Below are 27881 nucleotides of genomic sequence, written 5' to 3' on the forward strand. Positions count from 1 at the left end.
CTGTCCCAGAGTTCCCACTTCCACCACAGCCAGGTGAGAGGTCCTGACATCAGTAACAAGGAAAGCACAGGCACTGGGCTCTCTGGCACTCATACCTGGAGCAGAATAGGTCATAGTCGTTTCCTGACTGGTTGCTTAATGATGACAGTAAGTCGTCCATGTACACTGGAATAATATCTTTCATTGTAATCAACTGGCCAAGGAACAGGAGTAGTGGGAAAAGCCTAGGAGAAAGAGAAGACAAAGAAGACGTGATGAGGAGGACTGCACACACTGCTCATTAGAAATATTTGTCACCGTCTGTAGGTTCTCCTAGAGTTGGGTGTCCACTCCAGCAACCCTCTCCATACTCCTTAACTCTCTCTGCCAGTGAACTTCTTAGAGATACTTGGATTTCGGATAAGCCCATGAAAGCAATGGATCCTGCGCCTCAGGGGACCAACAGGTGATGTCCCCACAACAGCACTTGGTGCTGAGCATCAGGACAGCATTAAGTGTTGAGTTTCAGGTGAGCACAGGGCAGTGCTTTGAATGGGCAGCAACTGTCCAGTACTGGGCATTTGAAATGGAGAGTGCCTGCGCTACTCAGCACTGCTCTAATACATTTAATAGAGTACCAGCACTTCTCAGGAGCACACAGGAACGATAAAGAGCAAGTACCTGAAATTCAATGGGCCCTATTTACGTGAAACGAAAGCAGCGCGATGCCACAAGTCATTTTGATGCGCAGCGCTGCGTTAGTTTCAAAGCACAGGGATGCGGCATATTTAAACAACAATATGTCACATCTCTGTGCTTTTCCCTGTGCTGGCACACAAACTGCAGCCATGCTCCAGCACAGGCACCTTTGCACCGTGGTGCTAGGATGCCTGCATCGTGGGGAGATTGTTTTGTGCAGGACGGGCACCTTCCTGCACAAAACAATCAACTGAGGTGATTTCCTCTTCCAATACGTGCTGTAGAATGCAGCATGCATTGAAAGAGGAAAAAAACGAGGAGAAATTAAACATTTCTCCTCCTTGCACCTGGGGTGACGTAGCATTCTGATGCATTTCCAGGTTTACGATTGCTCGTAAATCTGGAAATGCATCAGTGGACATGGAACACCCACAGCAACACCCATGTCAGGCCGCTAACATGCAAAGTGTTGCGTGAAAAGGGGTGATATTTACAAGCACACATAAAGCCACACAAGGAGGCTTTACGAGTGCTTGTAAATATCACGCAGCAGCAACGTGACGCACCGGCGGTGCACGGGCCTTGTAAATAAGCCCCAATATTTCCATTTACTGCATTGGCACAGAGTGATCTACGGCTTATTGTGAGAAGTGCGTGCGCATTACAGACATCAGCAGAGCACAACATGATGTTCATCAGGGGAACATGGTGAGGCGCAGCAGTTGAGCACGGTTGATGCCCATCAAGGCAGCCCTTGATGATACAGCTGATTGTTTTTCACCAGGTGAGCACTGAGTGGTGTGCATCGCGGCAACACTGGACATTTCAGGTGGATGAGTGGTTCCATGCGTGTGGGACACTATGATATACAATAATGGGGAACCTGTCAATGTACGCTGTGTGTATGACCTGATAGAATATTACACCTCGTCTTCAGTAAGGACCACTTATTGAGCAGAAATAACTATCTGCCTGTGACCGCCTGCCAGAGCCAACAAAGGAGAAGCTCTGGAAATGATCACAGCGAGATGACTGAGCTGGAGTCTGTAGGATCAATGAGCTGGAGTGAGATCAATGAGATGGAATCTGTAGGATCAATAAGCTGTAGTAAGTAAGATCAATTAGATGACGGTATTTGGATTAGTTAAGTGGAGTATCTATTACCAATGAGCTGAGGTACGTAAGATCAACAAGCTGGAGAATGTAAGGTCAATTATCTGGAGTGTGTAAAATCAAAGAGCTGGAGGCTCTTGGATCCAATACAAATCAGTACATAGCGAGACCATGGAAAGAGAGATCATACCATGATCTATTTGGAAGTGAACATTCTGAGCAAAGCCATCATGACCTTCAAACGTTTCCAGTTTGTGCACAATGTAGACCGCAACAACATTTGACAAATAAGGGCTTCATTTACAATGGAATGGCGCGGTGCCGCAAGCAATTTTGCAGTGCCGTGCAGCGTCATTCGAAATGTGCCGTATTTACAAGAATACGGTGCATTCCTGTACTGACCCCTGCACCAGCGCTAAAAAAGCAGCCGAGCGCCAACGCAGGCAACCTTGCGCCATGGTGCAAGGGTGCCTGCGTTGCTAGTATGATTGATTTCTTGCTGGAAGGGACACCTTTCTCCACAAAATCAATGAATGGAGGCAATCTCCTCCTTCTATGTGTGCTGCATTCTGCAGCACACGCAGAAAGAGGAAAAAACGAGGAGAAATAAGGGTATGTTTCCTTGTTGCGCCTCCCTAACGCCACCCCTGGGGTGGTGTTAGAATCTAATGCATTCCCAGGTTTATGATTCCTCGTAAATCTGCGAATGCTTCAAATTCCATGGGTGTCGCGTGGGAACACCCACAGGAACACCTATGAAATGCCCTTTTCATGCAGTGTTCTGCATGAAAGGGGCACATATATACAAAGCCAAGAAAAGCCATGTAAAGTGGCTTTGCGTAGCCTTGTAAATATGCTGCGGCACAATGCGCCACCGGAGCATCAAAGAGTGCCCCTCTGTCAGCTCAAAAGAGCTGCTAGCGCCTCATAAGTGAGACCCTAAGTATTTGGAAGAAGACCCAAAAATGATAAGTGTCCAAGGGCAGGATGGGGAGAACTTGTCTGACTTTTTGAATGACCAGCTCCGAATGTTTAACTTTTCCCAATTCTCCAATTTAGCAGGAGACATCCGGAGAGAGGGAGTTAGAGAAAGAGGCCTGCACTCACCAGAACATTAGTTTGTGATCCCCCTGGTTGCATATTACATTGTTTTGGCCTGAATTCAATGCACACACACCTACCAGACCACTAGTTTGTGGTTGTCACGTTTACACCTGTGCAACCGTGGTCCGGTGATTGTCTCGTCTGCACCTTCAACAGTCCAAAGAAGGTAATCATGTCACCTACACCTTCCGAACAGCTGGTTTGCTCTGGTCTCCTCTGCATCTGCCAGACAACTGATCTGTGACTGTCACACCTGCACTTTCAGTGCTACCAAAATATGATTGTCTTGCCTGTCATATCGCCTGCGTGACCACTGGTATGTGATGGTCATGCTTGTATGCTGCCAGTCTGTGACTGCTTCTACTCCACTTTCAACACCACCAGACCGTGATCCGCTTGCCTATGCTTGCCAGACTGTCAAGAACTGCACTGCGAAGGTCTTGTTTGTGTCCCTCTTTATTGCAAAGAGGAAAGGGGACTCAAGCACGGTACCCAACAAGGAATGTGTCTGCAAAAAAATGAAGCACAATTCAGCGACTAAAATAGAACAATAGGAACACCCACATAAACCACATTGTGTGTTGTAGGTGTTCCTAATCATAACTGGCGAATTTCAGTGTTTTTTGGCACTGAAGCCTTAAACATTACTCACTTTTAAATGTGATTTTTTTTCAGTGAATTTCATGGGTTTTTCTATTATTTTGTTACTTTTCATTGCACAATGCACACAACCTTTAACCCGTGGCCATTCCGAGCAAAACCAGACACTTATTTTAGGATTTGATTTTGCTTGTGTTATGTGTTAATTTTTACAGTGCCTGATTTTCGGGTGTTAGAAGCATCTCGCGAATCAGGCACTAAATACCAATAAATTCCGGCACTGAAAATTGCACTTTTCCTTTGGGTTTGATGTGGAGTTTTCTCTCTTCTGGGTACCCTCAAGAACTTCTCTGGAGGTGGCCACCTTTTGGATTGGCCGCAAATGGCTGTGTAAAATTATATTTCATAGTTCAATTTTGGATTGCTGATTTTTTTTCTGCAGTAGTCCAGTCGAGTTTAAGCGGCAGAGATTGTAGGAAAGTGCCCCTTTTTGACATGGGCCCTCTCACTTTTTACCTAGTATCTGATGCAATTTTGACAAAAGTGCACTGGGTTCCTGATATCCAGTTTCCCAGGGTCAGGTCTCTTTCCCTAAACTGTGCAATTTTCTACTTGATTGGTAATACCTTTAGCGCCTCCTGTAAGTCTATAGTAGGTGATACCCTTGATACCTAGGGCAAGTAGGCTAAAGAGAGTACCCAAGGGTTTCTGCATGTGTTGTGCCCCCCCCCGGGACCTCTTTGCACCAACATACAACTGCCATTGCAGCCTGTGTATCTTGGTGCAGAGAAAAGTGAAAACATGACATGGCACACATCCCTGTGTGCCATGCCTGCAAACACTGCATGTAGTATAGGTAAGCCACCCCTACAGCAGGCCTTATAGCGCTCCGGCAGAGTGCACTATACTACATGCATAGACATATCTGCATGAGCAGATATGCCCCAGTGATGTCTAAGTCAATTCTTAGAGGTCACAAGTAAACAGGGTAGCTATTTCAAGTACATGTGCTGGACACAGGTTAAAATGAGTTCCCCAGCTACATGATGGCTTCACAGAAATCTACAGTGTTTGGTATCAAACACTTTGTATTATTTAACCCACACTGATTCTAATGGTGGATTTATTAATACATACACCCAGAGGGCACCATAGAGTGCCCCTGGAAACCTACCAGCCTCTAGTGTGCTGCCTGACTGGTGCAGACTAGCCTGCCACCACAGACAGGTTTCTGATCCCCTGCAGTTGAAAGCCAACACACTCTGAGGGCAGAAACAATGCATGTTCTAGCCCAGGGTGTTGTTATCTCCTTTTATGCAGGATGGCTCAGTAATCAGCAAACCAATGCAGGATGCTTCAAAGGACTCTGCTGACTTTGATATGGGGTGACAGCTTCTCCAGACAGAAGAAATACCAACCCCCTGCCCAAGGCCCATTTGGCACCAGGACAGATGGGATTAGATATGCAGGGAGGCGTGGTGCACTACCACGCAAGTCAAATCCCTAAGGCGAGCTACCTGATGTGACTCCCTTCAGGAAAATCCCGCCATCTTGGTGATGGCAGAATTAGGAACTCTGGGACAGGGTTATGCCCATTTCCCACAGGAAGTGGTCATATAGGGGGTGGAGTGACCACAAGGATAAGTAGCCAGTTGGCTACCACCCTTTACTTTCCTTAACACCCCGAAATGTAGTATTTAGTGGAGCTCCTGGCTCCAGGAAAGCAGATTCTAACAACCTAAGAAGAAGAAGGACACCGAAGAGCCGCACAAAGCAAGAACTGAGGAGCAGCAACTGACCTGGCGACAGCCCTGCCGGCTTTCTGCTGTTTATTTATTTATTTATTTATATAGCGCCTGAATCGACCCCCGAATGGGGTATCTCTGCGCTGCAGACATGCATCAGAGGAGCTGAGGAGCTGGAACAAGATCAGAGGCAGAAGAGGAAGGTCTTAAGGTGTTTTCTGAATTGGAGATGGACTGGGCATTGTCTTAGGTAAAAGGGAAGCTGGTTCCAGTAGAGGGGACCTAGGTGGGAGAAAGCCTTTCCTCCCAATCCCAAACTCAGGGAACCACAAGAAGGGATTTGGTTCCAGAGCGGAGGGACCCGGAGGGTGTACACGGCGTAAGTTTCTTGGCAAGGTAAGTGGGCCCAGATTGTTTAAGGCTTTGTGAATCGTGCAGCAATCCTTAAACTTGACCCGCACGTGCACTGGGAGCCAATGTAGTTGATGGAGGAGAGGACGAGAGGCAGTCGGGGAGGGGGCATTTAGGACCAGTTGCGCCGCAGTGTTCTGAACTGCCTGCAATCTGCATAGAGAGGACTCATTGGCCGAGACTAAGAGGCCATTGCAGTAGTCCAGACGGCTCATTATTAGTGCCTGCGTCAGGGTCTTCTGAGTGGAGACAGGAAGCAAGGGGAAAACTCGGCATAGTGACAAAGAGGTGAAGATTGTAGATATAGAGAAACGTGTGAGGGCATTAACTAGGACAAGAGAGGTGAAGATTGTACATATGGAGAAACATAAGAGGGCATTAACTAGGGCAAGAGAGGTGAAGATTGTAGATATAGAGAAACATAAGACGGCATTAACTAGGGAAAGAGAGGTGAAGATTGTAGATATAGAGAAACATAAGAGGGCATTAACTAGGACAAGAGAGTTGAAGATTGTAGATATAGAGAAACGTGTGCGGGCATTAACTAGGACAAGAGAGGTGAAGAGTGTAGATATAGAGAAACATAAGAGGGCATTCACTAGGACAAGAGAGGTGAAGACTGTAGATATAGAGAAACGTGTGAGGGCATTAACTAGGACAAGAGAGGTGAAGAGTGTAGATATAGAGAAACATAAGAGGGCATTAACTAGGACAAGAGAGGTGAAGATTGTAGATATAGAGAAACCTAAGAGGGCATTAACTATGACAAGAGAGGTGAAGAGTGTAGATATAGAGAAACATAAGAGGGCATTAAATAGGACAGGAGAGGTCAAGATTGTAGATATAGAGACACGTGTGAGGGCATTAACTAGGACAAGAGAGGTGAAGATTGTAGATATAGAGAAACCTAAGAGGGCATTAACTATGACAAGAGAGGTGAAGAGTATAGATATAAAGAAACATAAGAGGGCATTAAATAGGACAAGAGAGGTAAAGCTTTTAGATATAGAGAAACGTGTGAGGGCATTAACTAACACAAGAGAGATGAAGATTGTAGATATAGAGAAACATAAGAGGGCCTTAACTAGGACAAGAGAGGTGAAGATTGTAGATATAGAGAAACGTGTGCAGGCATTAACTAGGACAAGAGAGGTGAAGAGTGTAGATATAGAGAAACATGAGAGGGCATTAACTAGGACAAGAGAGGTAAAGATTGTAGATATAGAGACACGTGTGAGGGCATTAGTAGGACAAGAGAGGTGAAGAGTGTAGATATAGAGAAACATAAGAGGGCATTAACTAGGACAAGAGAGGTGAAGACTGTAGAAATAGAGACACATGTGAGGGCATTAACTAGGACAAGAGAGGTGAAGAGTGTAGATATAGAGAAACATAAGAGGGCATTAACTAGGACAAGAGAGGTGAAGATTGGAGATATAGAGAAACCTAAGAGGGCATTAACTATGACAAGAGAGGTGAAGAGTGTAGATATAGAGAAACATAAGAGGGATTAAATAGGACAACAGAAGTAAAGATTTTAGATATAGAGAAACGTGTGAGAGCATTAACTAGGACAAGAAAGGTGAAGATTGTAGATATAGAGAAACGTATGAGGGCATTCACTAGGGCAAGAGAGGAGAAGAGTGTAGATATAGAGAAACATAAGAGGGCATTAACTAGGACAAGAGAGGTAAAGATCGTAAATATAGAGAAACGTGTGAGGGCATTAACTAGGACAAGAGAGGTGAAGATTGTAGATATAGAGAAAACTAAGAGGGCATTAACTAGGACAAGAGAGGTGAAGATCGTAGATATAGAGAAACGTGTGAGGGCATAAACTAGGGCAAGAGAGGAGAAGTTCGTAAATATAGAGAAACGTGTGAGGGCATTAACTAGGACAAGAGAGGTGAAAATTGTAGATATAGAGAAATGTGTGAGGGCATTAACTAGGACAAGAGAGGTGAGAGGTCTAGATATAGAGAAACATAAGAGGGCATTAACTAAGACAAGAGAGGGGAAGATTGTAGATATAGAGAAACGTGTGAGGGCATTAACTAGGACAAGAGAGGTGAAAAGTCTAGATATAGAGAAACATAAGAGGGCATTAACTAGGAAAAGATAGGTGAAGATTGTAGATATAGAGAAACGTGTGAAAAGCATTAACTAGGACAAGAGAGGTGAAGAGTGTAGATATAGAGAAACATAAAAGGGCATCAACTAGGACAAGAGAGGTAAAGATTGTAGATATAGAGAAACGTGTGAGGGCATTAACTAGGACAAGAGAGGTGAAGATTGTAGATATGGAGAAACGTGTGAGGGCATTAACTAGGACAAGAGAGGTCAATATTGTAGATATGGAGAAACGTAAGAGGGCATTAACTAGGGCAAGAGAGGTGAAGATTGTAGATATAGAGAAACATACGACGGCATTAACTAAGGCAAGAGAGGTGAAGATTGTAGATATAGAGAAACATAAGAGGGCATTAACTAGGACAAGAGAGGTGAAGATTGTAGATATAGAGAAACTTCTGCAGGCATTAACTAGGACAAGAGAGGTGAAGAGTGTAGATATAGATAAACATAAGAGGGCTTTAACTAGGACAAGAGAGGTGAATATTGTAGACATAGAGAAACGTGTGCGGGCATTAACTAGGACAAGAGAGGTGAAGAGTGTAGATATAGAGAAACATAAGAGGGCATTAACTAGGACAAGAGCGGTAAAGATTGTAGATATAGAGACACGTGTGAGGGCATTAACTAGGACAAGAGAGGTGAAGAGTGTAGATATAGAGAAACATAAGAGGGCATTAACTAGGACAAGAGAGGTGAAGATTGGAGATATAGAGAAACCTAAGAGGGCATTAACTATGACAAGAGAGGTGAAGAGTGTAGATATAGAGAAACATAAGAGGGATTAAATAGGACAACAGAAGTAAAGATTTTAGATATAGAGAAACGTGTGAGAGCATTAACTAGGACAAGAAAGGTGAAGATTGTAGATATAGAGAAACGTATGAGGGCATTCACTAGGGCAAGAGAGGAGAAGAGTGTAGATATAGAGAAACATAAGAGGGCATTAACTAGGACAAGAGAGGTAAAGATCGTAAATATAGAGAAACGTGTGAGGGCATTAACTAGGACAAGAGAGGTGAAGATTGTAGATATAGAGAAAACTAAGAGGGCATTAACTAGGACAAGAGAGGTGAAGATCGTAGATATAGAGAAACGTGTGAGGGCATAAACTAGGGCAAGAGAGGAGAAGTTCGTAAATATAGAGAAACGTGTGAGGGCATTAACTAGGACAAGAGAGGTGAAAATTGTAGATATAGAGAAATGTGTGAGGGCATTAACTAGGACAAGAGAGGTGAGAGGTCTAGATATAGAGAAACATAAGAGGGCATTAACTAAGACAAGAGAGGGGAAGATTGTAGATATAGAGAAACGTGTGAGGGCATTAACTAGGACAAGAGAGGTGAAAAGTCTAGATATAGAGAAACATAAGAGGGCATTAACTAGGAAAAGATAGGTGAAGATTGTAGATATAGAGAAACGTGTGAAAAGCATTAACTAGGACAAGAGAGGTGAAGAGTGTAGATATAGAGAAACATAAAAGGGCATCAACTAGGACAAGAGAGGTAAAGATTGTAGATATAGAGAAACGTGTGAGGGCATTAACTAGGACAAGAGAGGTGAAGATTGTAGATATGGAGAAACGTGTGAGGGCATTAACTAGGACAAGAGAGGTCAATATTGTAGATATGGAGAAACGTAAGAGGGCATTAACTAGGGCAAGAGAGGTGAAGATTGTGGATATAGAGAAACATACGACGGCATTAACTAAGGCAAGAGAGGTGAAGATTGTAGATATAGAGAAACATAAGAGGGCATTAACTAGGACAAGAGAGGTGAAGATTGTAGATATAGAGAAACTTCTGCAGGCATTAACTAGGACAAGAGAGGTGAATAGTGTAGATATAGATAAACATAAGAGGGCTTTAACTAGGACAAGAGAGGTGAAGATTGTAGACATAGAGAAACGTGTGCGGGCATTAACTAGGACAAGAGAGGTGAAGAGTGTAGATATAGAGAAACATAAGAGGGCATTAACTAGGACAAGAGCGGTAAAGATTGTAGATATAGAGACACGTGTGAGGGCATTAACTAGGACAAGAGAGGTGAAGATTGTAGATATAGAGAAACATAAGAGGGCATTAACTAGGTCAAGATTTATGAAGATTGTAGATATAGAGAAACATAAGAGTGCATTGACAATGACAAGAGAGGTGAAGAATGTAGATATAGAGAAACGTATGAGGGCATTAAATAGGACAAGAGAGGTGAGATGACAGTCAGAAAGGGCATTAAAGGAATGATATGGCACAGCAAGAATTCAGACATTAGGCAGGATTGAGGAAGCACTGGCGGGGTGATAGGACAGGCAGATTGCATTGTATTGTTATAACATTTATATATTGCTTACTACCCCTGAACGGGATATCGCAGTGCTTAGTCCATTATCAAGGAAATCATCCATATGTCTACTCCAGCATCTGTGTGATGCGTTGAATTAATAGCAGCTGGGTGTGATCTTGTGGCATGGTAGGGTCAGTTACCAAGACAGAAATGTGGTAAGTTAATGGCCAATAAAGGTTGCACATGAAGTATGAATCTCACATAGAGTCAGCTGCATATGATTAGCGCGCGAACGCCTCACAACAGGGCACTGTACTTAGGAAGCACAGTATCGTCTCATGCACTAAAAAATATGAAAATCTGCCAGCAGAATCAGCCGTGTAACGTGCAGAAAGGGTCACACACAGTAGGTTATTTCCTATGGAAAGTTTAAGCCCTATAAGATAAAATGCCCATATGCAGCATGTCTGTCTCCTTCCATCCTGGGGCGATATATGTTAAATGCAAAGCCCTTACCACGCCATGCCATACTGCAGGTAGCGTCTCCTCTCATCAGTGCTGTTCCCCTCCTGTAGGAAGAAAATACAAACCACAGCATTGGTACCTTGAAACCACACGGCAACACTACAAGGGTAGAATGAAACCTATGGAGAAAGAGCACCCGAAGGAAGACAAAGACAAGAGGAGAGAGAAGTCTGCTTCTGTGAGCAGAGCTCACCTGCCTCTGATGAGCAAGGGCAACGGGGCGGCTGGCTGTAGGGTACTAAGGCTTGCTCTTTTGGTGTCTATGACCAGAGCCCTGGGGACACCCTTGATTTGGCTCATTTTATCCAGTTGTGGTCCATACACCAGTAGTGTCACTGACTGGGGTATCGTTCATACTGGGAGCTTGTGTTTCCTTAGCAGCCAGCGTGTTGTCCAGCCACAGTAACACACTTTACGGAAGATAGCGTGCTGAGGCTGGTGCCCACTCAGAGTGGTCCAGCTCTGAAGCAGGCTTCCTCCGCTGTAGGCGCTGCGGTGGACCCATGTAGGGGCATGGCACTGGCAGGATGCCCCTTGTGCTGCTGTGCCGCCAAACGAGCACAAACTGTGCAGCTCTTCCCCTTGGTTTGCTTTGGCTGCATCAATCCAGCTGTTTCCTGTAAACTGGACAGGGATCTGGCTCTCACGATAACGAGGACGAGGAAATATTGGTACATTCTTGTGTCCAAGGGGAAGCCCAGCAGACGCTTCTATTACTTTGCAGACATGGGGCATGGCCGGGGTCTCACCTGCTCTAGTGCTAGAGCTGGGATCTGACAACAACAGGCCCATGTGGTTTGAAGACAACACTGCCTTGATCTTCATTATCCTAGCACACTGAACACGGTATGCTATCTATTCTTCAAAACAAAGCACATTCTGGCACTGCATCCTGGGAAATCACCTGTGGAACAACAGGTAGTGTTTAGTTTTAAATTATTTTAAGTCGCACTTCAGAAACCCAATGGCAGGTAACCCCAGAGGGGAGAAAAGGCTTGAGACAGGACAAGGTGTGGGCAGCTTCATACATCCATCTAACTGCTGGGGCTGTGCTGGAAGGATCACGGTGACGGTGACAACTAGGGGTGTGGAATATGTGGGTAATTTGTTTTTAGGTGATTACGTGAAATTTTGGCAACATTATGTGAATTTATGCATACTTATGCGAAATGCACATCGATTATTTTGTGCTATATTTTAGAGCAAAAATAGAGCTAGCATCAATTTGCGGTGAAGATGCAATTTTTGCTAAAACATTGTGCAAAAAGCAAAAGAACAACGAACAATAGTCACTCGCATTCTTTTATTCCTGTTGATTTGCATACATTTTCACTACGCATGCCACGTTTACAGTAAATGTTTACCGCAAATGGCACATAATAATGCAAAATGCGTAATAGCGTTAATTTCACAGATTCGCAAAACAAGTGTGACACAAACTTCCTTAAATTACGTGAATTATGTCAGAGTAATTTAAATTTTACCCAGGACTACTCACAATCCCCTTTATATCAATCAACAGGAAACTGCAGCACAGAATTTATTTCATGAAAACAAATATTCCAGGTTTCACTGAACAAGTATTGACTTTTGCCTTCCATTTAGTCTCTTCTTTCTGAATTCCTTTTGTTTACACTGCAATTAAATAATCTAGGGCCTGATGTACAAAGCGCTTTAGTGGACACAAACCCTAGGATTTGCAAAATCACACGGTTTGTGACAACACAAGAACTTTTTAGAATGCACAAACCCCTTTTACTGGTTGGAAAATGTATTATGAATCATAAAACAGCATTTGCAATCTTTTCCAAATCGCAAATAAGGAGAGTGCGTAATTGGGGTGCCCCATAGTTTGGAGAGGAATGTATGAATTTTGGTTGATTGACAAGCTATCGACCAGCCGAGTTGGGGAGTCCTTTAATGAACACAGGCAGCTTTAAAAAACATGAAAATTTTCCAATTTGGGAATGCAAACAGGGATGGTGGTGCGCTGTACCTTTTGGTTGCAAAAAGTAAGCCTTTTTAAGTATTCACAGGTCTTTTTACCCCTTTTTTGCACACATCAGATCCTCACAATGGTTTCTGCATCTGGGTAAGGCCCTGCGCTCTTATCTGTGGCAGTAACAAATGGACAGGGGATGAACTTATCCTAATGGGCTCTGTCAGCTCTGGGAGAACTTTGCAACTGCGGGAAATACCAAGACACCAAGCTAGGTGTATTCGTTAAGTGTAGACTTGGCTGCTTGTTGGTACTGCACTGCTTCTCCCTAAAAATCTACAACAAAACGTGTTACTTCTGCTGTGTAGTCTACTGTGCTACCAATGCAGCACACACACCACCGTCGGCTCTAGATAAGTGTGGATAACCAGAGCAACGCGTATGGCAGCCTAGGGACACATGCAAAGCACAGCAGCCCAGACCAGGGCTGCCCCAGTATAACAGAGAACCATGCCTTTCCATCCAAGGAAGTGATTGCACCATGTTACATGGTGCCCCTTGCCCGTCCACAAGCCTCGAGCATTTAGAGAAACGGGTGGAAGCTGACATGTGTAATCCCCTGTCTCTCCCAACAGATCTCTCTTGAGCTCTGGGCTCTGCGAGTAAAAGGGAGAGACTGACATGAAACCCATACAGGGCCGGACTGGGAACCCAAAGCAACCCTGGCAATTTTGCTGCCTGCCGGGGGTGGGAGGAAATGTGTGAAGCATTGCTGCTTTTGTTACTGCGGGGGCGATATTGCAGCACTTTCTGAAAAACCTGCCCCCCCCGTAACAAAACCGGCCCCCACCAGTGCAAAATCGCCCCCCAACCTTCCAGCCTTCTGGGAAAACGTCCGATGCCCGATACGGCAAGTCCGACCCTGCCCCTAACGGAAACACGAAACCCAGTGATCACATACTGGGGCACATTATCTAGGAAGTGGTGGTGAGAGGCGTTAGCCTCCTTGGCTTAACGCCTCTCATCGCCACTTCGGAAGCGCCAGGCTGCACCATATTCACAAGGATATGGTGCAGCCTGGCGTTTCCCCCTGCGATGGCACTAAGTCTCATGACTTCACGCCAACGCAGGCACCCTTGCACAAGAGTGCAAGGGTGTCTGGGTGCAGGGAGGTTTGTTTATGTACAAGAAGGTGTTCCTTCCTGCACATAAACAAACCTAAAATGCCATTTTGTATCTTAAATGTGTGCTGCTTCATGCAACACACATGTAAGTTACAAAATGGCATTTTTAAAAAAGGTTTGTTTATTTAGAGGAAGGGACACCTTCCTGTACATAAACAAACCTTGGCATTTTGCTTTTTCCATGTGTGCTGCACAAGGCAGCTCACATGGAAAAAGCAAAAAACGAAGAGAAATGAGGCATTTCTCCTTGTTTCGCCATCTTAAGACCAAGATCTTTCTGGTCTTAAGTTCGGCGCTACCACCTATTATTGTCTCTCTTGATAATAGGTGGAATGCCCACCGCAACACCCACTGCACGCCCTTTTCACGCTAATTTTAGAGTGAAAGGGGCCCTATTACCACGGCAGCATTAAGACACTTAACGTGGCTTTTAGCCACGTTATGTGGTTTTACGCTGCCTTGGTAATAGGGTGCTGACCCTATTGCCACATAAAGTGACGTGGTGGTGGCATTAGGGGCTTAGTAATATGCCCCTACTATGTTTTGTGTTGTTCCTATTAAATGACACGAACTCCATAGTCGATATTTCTCTGGAGCCAAGAAACCCCCAAACATTCGTTGTATTTATTATATTTTACCTGGCACACCTTAATAAGTTCTCTTGTGATGCATCACCTCTCCCACTGGCAGCCGGAACCTCTACTCGTGTGATGTCACTTACTCTGCCTTTACAACTAGAACAATTGAGAAGTGTGGCGTTTAAGCTGTAATGGACCTGCATCTCCAGTGGCCTGCATGGGATTCATCAAATGGTGTAATACTGTTTGCGGATCGGGCCATGACACACTTTAGGTAAAAAGCACAAAGCTGCGGCCATTTTAATGCTTACCAATCAACTCGCAAGACAAAGAACATAACGCATTTGTTATTGTTATTTGGTACTTATATACCGCATCACTGAGTCATTTTTAGGGCATATTTAAGTTATGTATATTGATTTTATATACGTAACTAATTGATTTTAAAGGGACACTAGATGACTTAAATAATAGGTCAAAAAACAGGACAATTTATAAGAACAAACTAACATCGGGAGCGGGCATCTGTGACCAAGCCTGGCCACACCCAATTTCAAGGGGTACTCCTGTGGGGCGACCTAGAAGCAGGTCCTGGTGGTGAAGGACTTAGAAGCAGGTCCTGGAGGTGAAGGATTGAAGACCAACCGCCCTAGACTTAGGGTTAAAAACAAGACCACTGCAGATCAGACAAAAAAAGTGAAAACAGGATGATGGCTAAGTACTCCAGAGCCTTATTATTTGTGACACACTGTTGCATGAAAAACATAAAACTACCTCTATCAGTTACGAACTACAAGCATAACAGTCTTAAGATAATATTCAGAATATAGAAAGCAAGAAATTGCTAATCCTTTAAGAGAACGTATAGTATAGGAAACAGAAGGGCGGGTGTCTCCCAGGCATATCTATCCTCCAGACCATGGTAAAAGCCAGCCCCTGCACACTGGTCCAGAGGTACTGCTTCTGCGAAGCCCGCAAAACAACCAGGCTTTGGCGTCACCAAGGGCAAAGACAGAAGGGCTATTGTACTCGGACTGTAAATCATCTTGAAAATAATATTTCAATAGGTGCACAGGGGCACATGCGTGAACAGCTCCTCCCCTCAACCTTTCAATTTGTGTTTTATATACACTATGTTTCCCAGGTGAGCTCAAAGTCCTAAGGAACATGGAGGGAGTTGTACCAGTCTGTTCAGGAAATCTCTTGACTGCCCTTCTTCCAAGTCTGCCAGGGAAGGGTTTTAACATTCTAGTATTCATTGATGAGGAAAGGGGCGCTTACCTGTATGTTGGTGGCACGTGCATTTCTTAAGTTCCTCACAGCTCGGTGAACCTCAAAGGCATAGACAACAACCATCAGGTATGAGACAGCATAAAACATCTAAGGGAGATAGGATACATGCCACTATGAGAGACATCCATCAAATAAGATTTAAGATACTGAGCAAGTCAACGGTCATGCTAAAACATGCACCGCGCAGAAGACAGAGATTCTGAGTCTTCCTCCCAGAGTGAGACAGATTTTCAGGCGCGTCCACTAAGGTAACACCAAGTATGAGAAAAGGAGAAGAGACATACAGGCATACCCACAGAGCGAGAGGACTTGTGCTGAAACACCAAGAGAGAGGTAGAGAACAGTCACTTGAGATCTCAGCTGAGCATGAGATTTACTCAGACATCCATTGGAAGAGAAGGAAATTCTCAACAGAAAAAGATAGGTACGGGTTTCTCATTCAAGCACACTGAGGCTTCTACTGAGAAAAGTGACAGTCTGAGAACTCTATTGAGGTAAGAAGAAGAAATGCTAAGATCTTTGAGCAAGAGAGATTATAGAACAAGACCTTCCTTAACCAACGACCACTAGAGAAGACAAGCTGAGGTCCACCGAGATAAAAAGGACATATGATGAGACCTCCGGTGAGAGAGAGAATACACATGCCAGGACTCCTAGAGAACTGGGAAGAAGAGGTTACCAAGGCCCTTAGACCGCCAGTGATAGAAAGCTGCAAGATGCCAAGACCTCCACCCACAGAGAGAAGATCAGACTGACGTCTCTTCGCTAAGAAAGAAGGCCAACATAGAGATATCACTTCAATAAGGGAGGAAAGCGACAAGCAAGGTTTAGCAGGAAACACCCCTTCACCCTCTTTATAACTTCAAGAGACAGAATTCAGCATAGTACGCTGGCGCCAGGTTTTTTTTTCTTTTAATTCTTCGGGAGTAGGGTGCACCTCCACCCATGGACCAAAGCAACACCATGTATGTGGGTTCATTGTCAAACCAGATAATAGGTGGATATGCCTCAATCTACTCCTTTTACCTACGTTAGAGCTTTACTGATTAACAGGTACATTCACTGATGCACCGAGGCTCCCAGGAGGACTTTTTAAAGACTATTTTTTTTTTTTTTGGGAAAACCTTTATTTACAGATCAAAGTACACGGCTATTCAGCCTTACATCCCAGAGGCTAGGCAGCAATATAAAAAGAGGATGATCAGTGCACACAGTGCATATTATAAAATCGTACCAGGTTTAATTTTATGTTATGAGTAATAAAACAAAAATCAAAACACCATAAAAGAGCACCAGAAACAGTGCGGAAAAGGCAAGGCAAAAGTACTTGAGGGCGACAGTACCCAATGCAGGAAAAGGCTGGACCTGAAGCCCAAAGAGCACACGTATGAACAGTGCAAAATAGACGATATCGGGAGGGGAATAGTGCAGGATTTGCAAGGCAATGACAGTTTGGTTGGAAGTAAAGGCTAAGGGGAAAGTCGTATCTCCAATGGGGCAGTGTCGGGAGGGAGACAGATATCACCCCTGTATTCGTTCCAGGCCCCCCAGATCCGAAGCCATTTCTTGGGTTTACCCCGGGCCACATATACTGTTTTCTCACGGAGCATGCACCAGTCCATATTGGTCTTCCACAATTCTACAGATGGAGGCGATGTGGCTCCCCATTTCTGAGCAATGTCACACTTTGCCACCATGTTTCCCAAAGTGACCCATTGGGTTTGCGCATTATTGTAATCCGTGGGGCCCCACACATTCAGTAAGCAGCGCCGGGCTTCAGCCGGCAATTCGACACCAGTCACCTCGCACATCACCGCGTGGACACGCCTCCAGTAGGAAGCGACCGCATGGCACTCCCAGATAATGTGCATGAAGGTGGACAGTTCACCACATCCACGCCTACAAAGACCGTCCAGCGAATGACCCATGTGGATCAACCGGGGGCCGGTCACATACACTCTATGCAAAATGTTCAGTTGGACGAAACGTAGTCTGGCTGGGATAGCCACTTCCTTGGGGGATGACACCGCACATTGCCAATCCTCATCATCCATTTCAACTCCATCACGCACCCATTGGTCTCTCACACTCAAAAGGCGGTCCGTCCGGACATTAATCAGTTTTTTATATAACAACGAACTGGCACTGTCCGGCATATGACCATCTAGCACCCTATCTTCCAGCGGGGACGACTCAGGGACCTTCTCACCCATCGGCAGCACCGCCAGAAGGGCGTGCCGCAATTGGGCGTATCTAAAAAATTCCGTCGCCCCCAGTTGAAATTCTGTCTGTAGAGCGACGAAAGACTTTATCTCACCCCTGGCCATCATATCCTCTACCTTGGAGATACCAATGAGGTCCCATCGGTCAAACCCCTTAGTATGCCACAGTTTACCCAGTAGGTCTGAGTCGTAAAGAGGGGTGGCCAACGTGAGTCTCCCCTTCCATCCCTGTGCCTTTGTGACAGTCCTCCATATGTGCACCGCTGTCCTGGTAGGGCCCGTTATTCTTCCATCCAGAGATCTCGAGTATAACTCCCTGTAATACTTCCCACCATCAAGGAGCCACCGGTCCATGGCGTATCCCGGGCTATCGGCCGGACCGTAAAAACCATGATTGAGGGAGGCTAGTTGGGAGGCCCAATAATACCTCCGGATATCCGGCAAAGCGATACCTCCGTCATACCACGGGAGCGTGAGTTTGGTTATAGCAATACGCGGTCTGCCGTCCCAGAAAAGGGCCCGCTGCAGACCCTCGACCTCTCTGAAGTACTTGGAGGGGACTGGGTCCTGGGTGTTCTGGAGCGCATACAGAAATCTGGGCAGGGACATCATTTTGAACAACGCCGCACGTCCAAGCAGGGAAAGCTGTAGCTTCCGCCACCCCTCTACATCACGCCGAAGGCGTGCAAGAGGGGGAAGCAAGTTGTTCGCATAACGTGCCTGGGCATCGGTTGAGATATAGATGCCCAGGTATTTAAACCCCTGCCTCGCAATCTGTATGGTGCAACCCCTGGGGAGCCGCGGAGTCTCACCGCTCAAAACATATAAGTGGGACTTCGACCAGTTAATAACCAGGCCCGAATACCTACCAAAGGTATACAACACGTCGCATACCACGATAAGGGACTTACAGGGAGAGGTAAGGTAGAGCAGGATGTCGTCGGCATATAGAGACACGCGGTCCTCGAAGTCGGAACACCACTGTATCCCGTTAATATCTGGGTGAATCCGCAACCAGGCAGCTAGAGGTTCCAGCGCCAACGCAAACAACAGAGGCGACAAGGGGCAGCCCTGCCTGGTGCCCCTGCGAAGAGCAAAGGATGCGGACACTCGGCCATTGACCGTAACATTGGCGAGTGGACTAGCATACAGAAGTTTGACCCATCCTATAAAATCAGGGCCAAACCCGAACTTCGTCAGTACCGCCCACAGGTAGTTCCACTCAAGGGAGTCAAAGGCCATCTTGGCATCCAAGGACGCCAAAACGGCCGGCTCCCGGAGCGTACAGCTCCCCGCCATGACCGCATGGAGTCTCCTAAGGTTAAGGGCGGTGTTACGGTGAGGAATAAAGCCCGACTGATCCGGGTGAACCAGGTCGCTAATCACGCCCACCAGTCGATTAGCCAGTAATTTAGCCAGGATCTTAGGCTCGGCATTCAACAATGAAATAGGGCGATACGAGCGGCGTAGGTCTCTGGGCTTCCCTTCCTTATGAATGACCATAATGGTGGCCAACCTCTGGTCCGGGGGGAGCACGCCCACCTCACGCGCCTCCAAGAACATGTCCCGCAAAGGCGGGGCGATGGTGTCGGCCTTTATTTTATAAAGCTCCACCGGGAGACCATTAGGGCCGGGTGCCTTGCCGGACCTCAGAGAGCGTATCGCCAATGCGACCTCATCTGCTGTTATACCTCTATCCATGTCGTCGCGTTCAATATCCGACAGACACTGGAGGTCCACTTCTCTCAAAAGGGCGCCAGAGTCCGCCTCAGACATATCAGAAACCGAGGTGTAGACGGACTTGAAATAGTCGGCGAAAACCGTGACTATGGCGCTGGGATCGGTAACAGACACGCCGTCCTCCCCCAGCACCTCAGGGACAACCCGGGAAGCCATCTCCTTTTTGTCAAGCCAATCAATAAGCTTGCCTGCCTTGTCCCCAACATCGTATATCCTCCCCTGCTGTTCTCTGCCTATAGCCTTGGCAGCGTCAGTAACAATGGCCCGGTACTCAGACTGCTTAAGGGAGAGAGCGTGGAGCAGGGCAGGCGTCGGGGCAGTCTCCAATTGGGAGTCAATTTCCTCGATCTCTGATTCCACCCGCACCGCTTCCTCGTCTCTACGCCTGCGCACCTCCGCTATTAAGGAGAAGGCTTCGCCTCTCAAGACAGTCTTAAAGGCCTCCCATAGGGACACAGCTGACGGAACTGAGCCCGCGTTTTCAGAAAAGTAGAGCTCAATAGCTTTAGCCAGGAGTCCACGAGTCTTGGGGTTACGGAAGTACCACGGGTTAACCGGCGCCACCCTCTTGGCCACCACGATGTCAAAATCAAAGGACACCCAGACCGGAGAATGGTCCGAGATACCCCTGGCCATCAGACGGGCCTCAGAAACAGCCGACGCATGGGCCGCCATTGCCAGAACGTAATCAATCCTGGAAAGGCTACCATGCGCTCCGGAGTGAAAGGAGTACTGACGCTGGGTAGGATGAAGAAGCCTCCAGCAATCTACAAGGCCCATAGTATCCAAGAAGTCTGGAAGCCAGGACTGCGCACTACGAAGATCTCTGGATGGATGTCTGTCTAAGGTCCCAAAACCCACCGCGTTAAAGGCACCACCAACTATAAGCAGACCCTCAGGCAGACCCAAGATGGAGCCCCCAAGATCCTGAAACGTAGTCGTTTGCAAACCAGGGGGGACGTAAACAGAAACCAAGACTAGGGTACGCCCCTCCCACCTACCCGTGACGGCGACGTAGCGTCCTCTCATCAATTACGCTGGATTCCATCTCAAAAGGGAATGACATGCGCACCATAATTCCCGCCCCACAGGACCCCGAAGCGAACCCCGAGTGTGCCACCATCTTGAAGCCTTTCCTATTAAGCGCGTGACACGTATTCCCTATCAAATGAGTTTCTTGCAGTAGAATGATATCAGGCATGCATCTCTTAAACATTTGTAGCACCACACCTCTCTTAATACGATCCCCCAGTCCGTTAACATTCCAACTCAGAACATTTAGCTTCTTACTCCCCATCGTCAATGTAGAGCCCATGCCCCCCCTGCAGGGTGGCGTCGCTACATCATAATTAGCAGCAGAACAGTTACCTTGCCATGAAATAGAAAAAGAAAAGAAAGAAACGCATAGAAAACAAGCGACCCATCCACCCCCCACCCTGCACCCCTGCATTAGACTAAAGAGCCCCCCCAACTAGCAGTGTGCCTGTCGCCCCCAAAAACTACTCTACGAAAAGCCCCTAGAGGAGAAAGGAAACTGCCCTATCCCCCCCGGTTCACCCGTTCGTGCGAGAGAATAGTAACAAAAAACACAGTACTGTATAAACTGCTGCCTGGGCAGTCTCATTGTCCGAACAAAGTCCAGAGGATCAGTCTATTCCTGAGAATCAGGTCCTCCAGCCGCCCCTTCCGACGGTTCCTCTGGAGCCTCACGGCGCTGAGGCAAAGTGTCCAGCCAGTCCCCGACGACTTCAGGCATGTCGAAGAACAATGCACGGCCATCATTTTCGATACATAGTTTCGCGGGGAACAACATGGAGTACTTCATCCCCAACTCGCGCAGTCTACGTTTCACACCCGTGAAACTTTGCCTCCGCTTCTGCACCGCTTGAGTGAAGTCTGGGAAAAAGTTAATGTCAGCATTTTGAAATTTCAGCGGTCCACCTCTCCTCGATGCCTGCAGGATAGCGTCCCGGTCCCTAAAGTTGAACACACGGGCGATGATAGGACGCGGAAGGGCCCCCAGCTTCGGACGGCCTCCGGGCAGTCTATGAGCTCTCTCAACCGAGAAAAACTTGCTGAGGCCCCCCGGGGCCAGGTGGTTCTGGATCAGGTTCTCGACAAAGAGGTCGGTGGCATCCTCCTCGGCCCCCTCCGGAACACCTACAATTCGGACATTCTGGCGCCTGGCACGTCCTTCAAAATCATCAAGCCTACGGGCAAACAGCGAGTTCGCAGCTTTCAGGTCACGGACCTCTGATTGCAGGTCTGATACATCCGAGGTCAGGCTCGACGTTTTTATATCAAGGGACTTGACCCGATCATTGGTCTTGCCCAGATCGGCCCTGATCAAGTTGACCTCAATGGCCAGCGTGTCGACCTTATGCGTCAATACCTCGTGTTGCTTGTGCATCTCGGCTTTGATGCCCGCAATGGCACCCATGACGTCCCGGAGGGTTGGGGCCGAGTCATCCGGCGACGCATCTCGATGCATGTCCTTTGGCCTCGCAGCGGCCCCGGGTGAACCCTTTGGGTGGGCGTAGCGTTCTATGTTGGTGGATTGTTGACTTTCTACTGACCCAGGGCTTCCCTGTGTCGGGTTCACCCTTGCCAGCCATGATAGGCGAGGGCCTCCACGGTCGGGAAAACCCCCAGGCCTTTGCCGGAGTACCAACACGATGAGCAGTAGCAGCCGTGCGACCGCTTGTGCGGCACGAACAAACTTCGGAACTCCGCAAGCTTTACTTCGAGACGGGACAGCCACTCTCTATCCACTCCACCACCGCACGGCTGTGTCGCAGTCACCGATTCAGGCAGGGGCGCTGATGACGTTGTCGTCCCCAAACTTCCACACGGTGTAACTCCACCTAGGGACCTCGGATTTTCAATCGGACAACGAGTCCCGTGTCCGCAGCAGTTCACCAACAATTTCCCACTTCCGTGGGGCAGGATAGGTGACAGGATTAATTCGGAGGATCGGAGGGTCTTCGGAGCTCCGAGCTCACGCGGCCATCTTGGTCGCCGGCGAAGCTCCTCCCCTGACTATTTTAATTTTAATTCGACTTTATTCGGTCTAACTAGACCATAAAAGTACCAAAAAAAATGGATTCATACCCATTAATACAAAACACAAAAAAGTACAATAACAGCATAATATTAAAAAACGCTAAAAAGTTGTTCAAGAAAATGAAGATTAAAAATATAAAAATTCACACAAACAAGAACAAAGAGAAGAGCATCAGTTGTTTCATAATCGCTTTGGCCCCTGCTTAATGGCACATTGAATTGAAACAGCAGTTAAAAAGCAGAGTTTCACAGTAGGGAGAGACTTTAGATAGTAAAAAAAAAGCAGCTCTACAGAATCAAATTCTCGCCTCTTTTAAAAATGGTAACAAATCGCGTTTTCTCAGCAATTATTACAATTTACAGAGGAACATAAAATAAATCGTGCTTTGAGCTGAGTGATCGTCACAAGGACAGACGGTAATCTATGGAAATAAGAACCCTGCAGAGGAAAGGCAGCCAGAAAGTGCACAGCAAATAGTCTGAGTCTAACTAGCAAGAACCTGTCATGCTGGTTACATACCCATGTTAAATTAGGTTCAATGTTGGTGTCATACAAATCCACATGTACGCCTGGACAGTTGGCATATCACCCACCCTCCGCCTTCTCTCTTCCATGCAGCCATCTAAAAAGGTTTTCTTTAGCAAAATGAGGAAAGCAGCTGTCACACTGCCGGGATAAGTAAATTGATGCTCCTGTCCCAGACTTAGATAGATATTAGGAATATTGGGATATGGGATATTGGGATTGTTAAACATCAAGCACGTTTTAGACAGTCAGCAAGCATTGCCCTATTGAATGAGGTCTGGTCTGGCTCCTAGACCAGATTCTGAGCCTCATGAGGAGTGTTTGCATTCTGATAAAATCATTTATATACCCAATCCCTGAATGACATATGAAGCAGCTGGTACTTTTAGGGACAGACAATAGCTTTTTAATGAAACCGTTCCCAATTGTTTCCTGACCATCTTGATCAGTAATAATGCCCCACAGCCCAACCAATAGGTGGCGACAACACTACATTTGGCTTTGTAAATGGCAGTGAGTTCCCTATTAGGCTTCTGGCCAGGTTTACGGGTAAAGCTAAGAACAGCCTCAACGGATGTAGATGACACAGTGGCTCTACTGGACTTCAGAGGTTAGATGTCTGTCGAAGGTAATTCCTAAATATGAAAACAAAGGTACAGTGCTAACCTTCGAGCTGTTGACCACAAAGGCAGTGCTGTCCTTTTTCTTTGCACCAAAGATCATAAAATACACTTGCGTTGTAAAAGTTTCGTTGTAATGGTAGTGCGTTGTAAAAGTTGCGTTGTAAAGGTTGTTCACCGCATAACAGGCATCTTGGCTTGATTAAACCTAAGATCTAAGCTAGTCATGAACTGGGAGAAATGGTCCAACAGAAGTCGTAGACCGATTTCTGTCCTAGCTATTAGGACATTATCGTCAGAGTAAATTAATTTGGGAACGCTGCAATAACCTATAAGGGGGGGGGGGACAGTCAGCCTGAGCACTAATAGATTTTCCTCCAAGCCATTTACATACAATGAAAATAAAAACGGAGCCAAAACACAGCGCTGGCGAACGCCCCTAGCTAAACTAATGGCTACGCTTGTCTCCTCGCCAGGGCCATATCTCACACTGGCAAGGACGTCATTTTGTTATCAACTCCCATTTCTGTCATAATACTTCAAACTTTGGACCTATTACCGGAATCAAAGGCGGAACTCAGGTCCATAAAAGCCAGGAACAGCTTGCCCTTCTTGGCCACTGTATATTTACTTATTAGCAGGCATAAATTCAGAGTCTGCTCCACAGTTCCTAGGCCGGGACAACAGCCGAATGGACCTCTGAGAGTACATTATGTTCATTGGCCCACAGCAGAAGGCGGTCAAACAAAATATGACCCATGATATTAGCCGTCAAATTAATCAAAGAAGTGGGTCGATTGTGTGTCACCTTTTAAGCCCTTTTAAAAGATGGGAATAATAGTAGTGGGACCAACTCTTAAGCGGGCAAGTAGCTAGGGAAGCATTGAGAATGTTGGTCAGGAGAGGAGCGCTTAAAGAAGTATCTGCTTTAAACATGTCTGAAGGAATCCCATCTGGGCCAGGGGCACACCGAGCCGGGCAGCTGGCTATTGCCAGTTGTACCTCACTCAGTTAACTTCTGAGGCAGTAGTAAGTGTTGTCTCGTGGCTGAAGGGGTACAGAAGAAGCTATGGGCGACCTGGAAGGGTTGATGGTTGTGTGGTTTAGGGAGACAATATTCTCCATATTAGGGCCAGCATAGAGCTTCGTGTAGTGAACAACTCAGATATCAGGAGAAATTCCAGGATCAATGGCAGGGCCTTTAACTTTCTCAAAGTAATTGTGGTTTACTGTGCCCAGAATGCTTTGCTATCCCTTGGCTCCCTCACTTGCATTAGCTATTCTTCTCTAATATCATTCTTTGCTCTAAATGTGCTCTAGTACAGGGCCGAGCAGCTTGAAACCACATACTGATCTCTGGGTTGCTTCTTCAGGTCAGCTAACGACTGGTAATGTGCCTTAGTGTAATTTGAGTCAAACCACTTAGCCAGTCGCTGCCGGCATTAATCGTGGGTGAGGGGTCGCGCGGGGTGGGGGCGTTAATTTAATAATAAATAAAATACTAACCTGTCTGCCGGCCGAGTGAGCCTTTTTCTCGGCTCCTGCTCCTGCTCTCCTGCCTCTGGCAGGAACCGGTAGCAGGCAGCCTCCCTCCCCTCCCTTAATCCAATCACAATGCTGCAATGGCAGCTTTGTGATTGGTGGGGATGCCACCCAGCCAGGGGCTTACGGGGTGGCTATGTTCTTCATGAAGCCTGCATGGAGGAATGGCAGAGTGCGTATGACTGTTTTGGGCTGGCCCAGAGAGCCGACCAAACAGTCCTTGCGCCCTCAGGAGTGGGCACACCACTCCTCCCCTGCTCGCGGAGCAGCCCCGCCCACCCGCAACTAAACATAAAATTATAATAACAGGAAGTTATTAACATTTTATGTTTCTACTTCTTGCACTGCGAGAAAGCAGTGGGGCGACGTTCCTACACCCTAATGGAGGAGCCGCCCCTGCACCTGATTTAATTGGGACCAGAAACAGTTCATAAGCTGTACCACAGACCCTGTCAAAGGTCTGAAGACGCTTTGTGCCACCGCCCTGCGTATAATCATCCACTAGGCATTTCAGAAAATCAGGGAATGAAGAAACCCCTAGCTGTGTTAAGAAGATGGTTTCATCTATCTTCGACCAGCTCTTAATCACCCCATGGTTACTAGAAAATGATAAAGGGAGGGCATGGTCCACAACGGCCTTTTTAACAAAGAGCGAGGCATGCAGTGAGAGAGCAAGAAGTCTACGGTCGCTAAGTGGTGAGTCAGCAAGGCTATAATCCAGCACCCCATACCATCAATGGCTGTGAAAAATAATAACATCTATGTTGCTCGAAGAACCCCTCCCGACATAAGTGGGTGTAGTGTTAGGTACTGGACTTAGGGAGTCACAGGAGGCGATTAGATTGAATTTGGCCAGCAATATATTACATGTGTCCCCCAGTGGACAATGAGCAAAGTGAGTGAGTGGATTCCCTGAGTCGTCCAACAGACCACAAACATTTGCAGAGGAAAACTGCAGATTAAAGTCCCCCAATAGTACCACAACATAATACCCTTGTATGTTCCTTGTACACTTTTCAATATAGTCAGAGAGACGTCTAAATCAGTTTTGGAGGTATCAAAGACATTGTTATACAAGTTCATTAATAGCATTCGAGTAGATCGGCACAGACGTAAAATCATCTGGCAGGACACAGAGCCACAATACGACCAAGTCATCTGGGCGGGGAGTGTAAGGGATATAAAAGCAGTAAGCCCACCCCCATGGCCCTGCCCACAGCTCCTGCAATGGCTGATGTGAAGTAGGTGGTCTACCCATCAAACAAAACAGAGTCCATGAGCCAGGTTTCTTTTAGGCAGATGACAGTTCAATTCATTTGAGCCAGTCTTGCCCACCCCACCTGCTTGCCACACCTGCAACATTCCATGAGGCTAACAATATTGTCGGAGTTTTATCACATTCAGGACCCTGAGAGGAGGTAGACCTGTCACTGGTAGACAAAAGAGGCGTAGTATCTCCGGCAATCCTTGGGGACCCATGCCCCACCGGCAGGTAGCAAGTTTAATGGGACTATTTTAATTTGGTTTCCTTATTGTGTCTCTTTGAGAGTCTATGGTGGTTAAAAATAATCAGAATATTAATAGATGCTTTTTGGCCACCATTTTGTTTTAATTGTTAATTTTGATCCAGATTTCTCTTATTCAAATGTTAGTAGTATTTAGATTATACATATTTTTGCTTTTCCTATATCAACTTTAATATGAACCTTGCAGTCTTTATCAATTTACGGTTCTGTGGGGTTGTGCTGTTTCTTACAAAGCCAAACAACACTTGCAGGGATAAGCAGAAAGGACAAAAAAAAGTAAAGCCAAGTGCTATATAAAAAATTATAATATGGAAGTTTGATTTGGGTAATGAATCCTCTATTTACACTGCTACCCTTTCGTCTACCGGCAACTTTGTCACACACTCCAAAACGAGGACATGCAAATGAAGAGTGAAACACCAACATACTGAGACATGCCAGCACACAGACACACCAGTACCTAGACACATACCAACAGGTAGAGAGACACTATCACACAGAAACATGGCAACACACAGTATCACTCCAAATAAGGTCAAAGGGGCACATTATAGAAAAAGACATCGCGTCACAAAGTGACACCACCAAACTATAGGCCAACACATAGAGGCACACTTGCACGCCGAGATATGGAACAATATCTAGGCACACTAATAAAGCAATATTGTCTAACAGTGAGGAAAGCAGTAACCCATTAGGACTCGTGAACACAAAGAAAAAAACAAAAATGGTCCACACAAACGATTTTCTACAATAATTACCAACACAGAGGCATCCAAACACAATCAAAACACAGGCAGAGAAATAAATGGCGATAATATGCTGACAGAAACACCACAACACACAAAGTATACCCCAAAAGGCCACAGTGGCTGCCCTTTGCATACAAGATAAGCATGGAAACATTAACCAGGAGACTGGCTATGTTTGCAATGACACAAGCCCAAGAGGCTTTGTTTGTACCACGCTTCCTAAATGATACACGTGGCTCTGCACTGGTGCCAAAGCCACACCGGTTGTGTTAGTAATGACACTGGCTCCGCCTCTGACTCCTTTGTT

General features: G+C 46.3%; 1 protein-coding gene across 3 annotated transcripts in view; it reads right to left on the reverse strand.

Annotated features, from left to right (window-relative positions):
- LOC147750942 (transmembrane protein 116-like) overlaps positions 1-27881 on the reverse strand; it is a 188283-nt gene that overhangs the window by 113567 nt on the left and 46835 nt on the right. For 2 of the 3 annotated variants that reach the window (XM_086918847.1, XM_086918849.1), the window contains 3 exons: positions 15572-15670; positions 10581-10633; positions 96-224 (listed from right to left, as the gene is read on the reverse strand). In XM_086918847.1, coding sequence (XP_086774973.1) covers positions 96-224; positions 10581-10633; positions 15572-15670 — 281 coding nt within the window. The remainder of the gene's footprint in view (positions 1-95; positions 225-10580; positions 10634-15571; positions 15671-27881) is intronic. The other variant, XM_086918848.1, reaches the window with a different exon arrangement.

This window comes from Lissotriton vulgaris, chromosome 1_1, assembly GCF_964263255.1.
Source record: "Lissotriton vulgaris chromosome 1_1, aLisVul1.2, whole genome shotgun sequence".
In the NCBI taxonomy this organism is placed as follows: Eukaryota; Metazoa; Chordata; class Amphibia; order Caudata; family Salamandridae; genus Lissotriton; species Lissotriton vulgaris.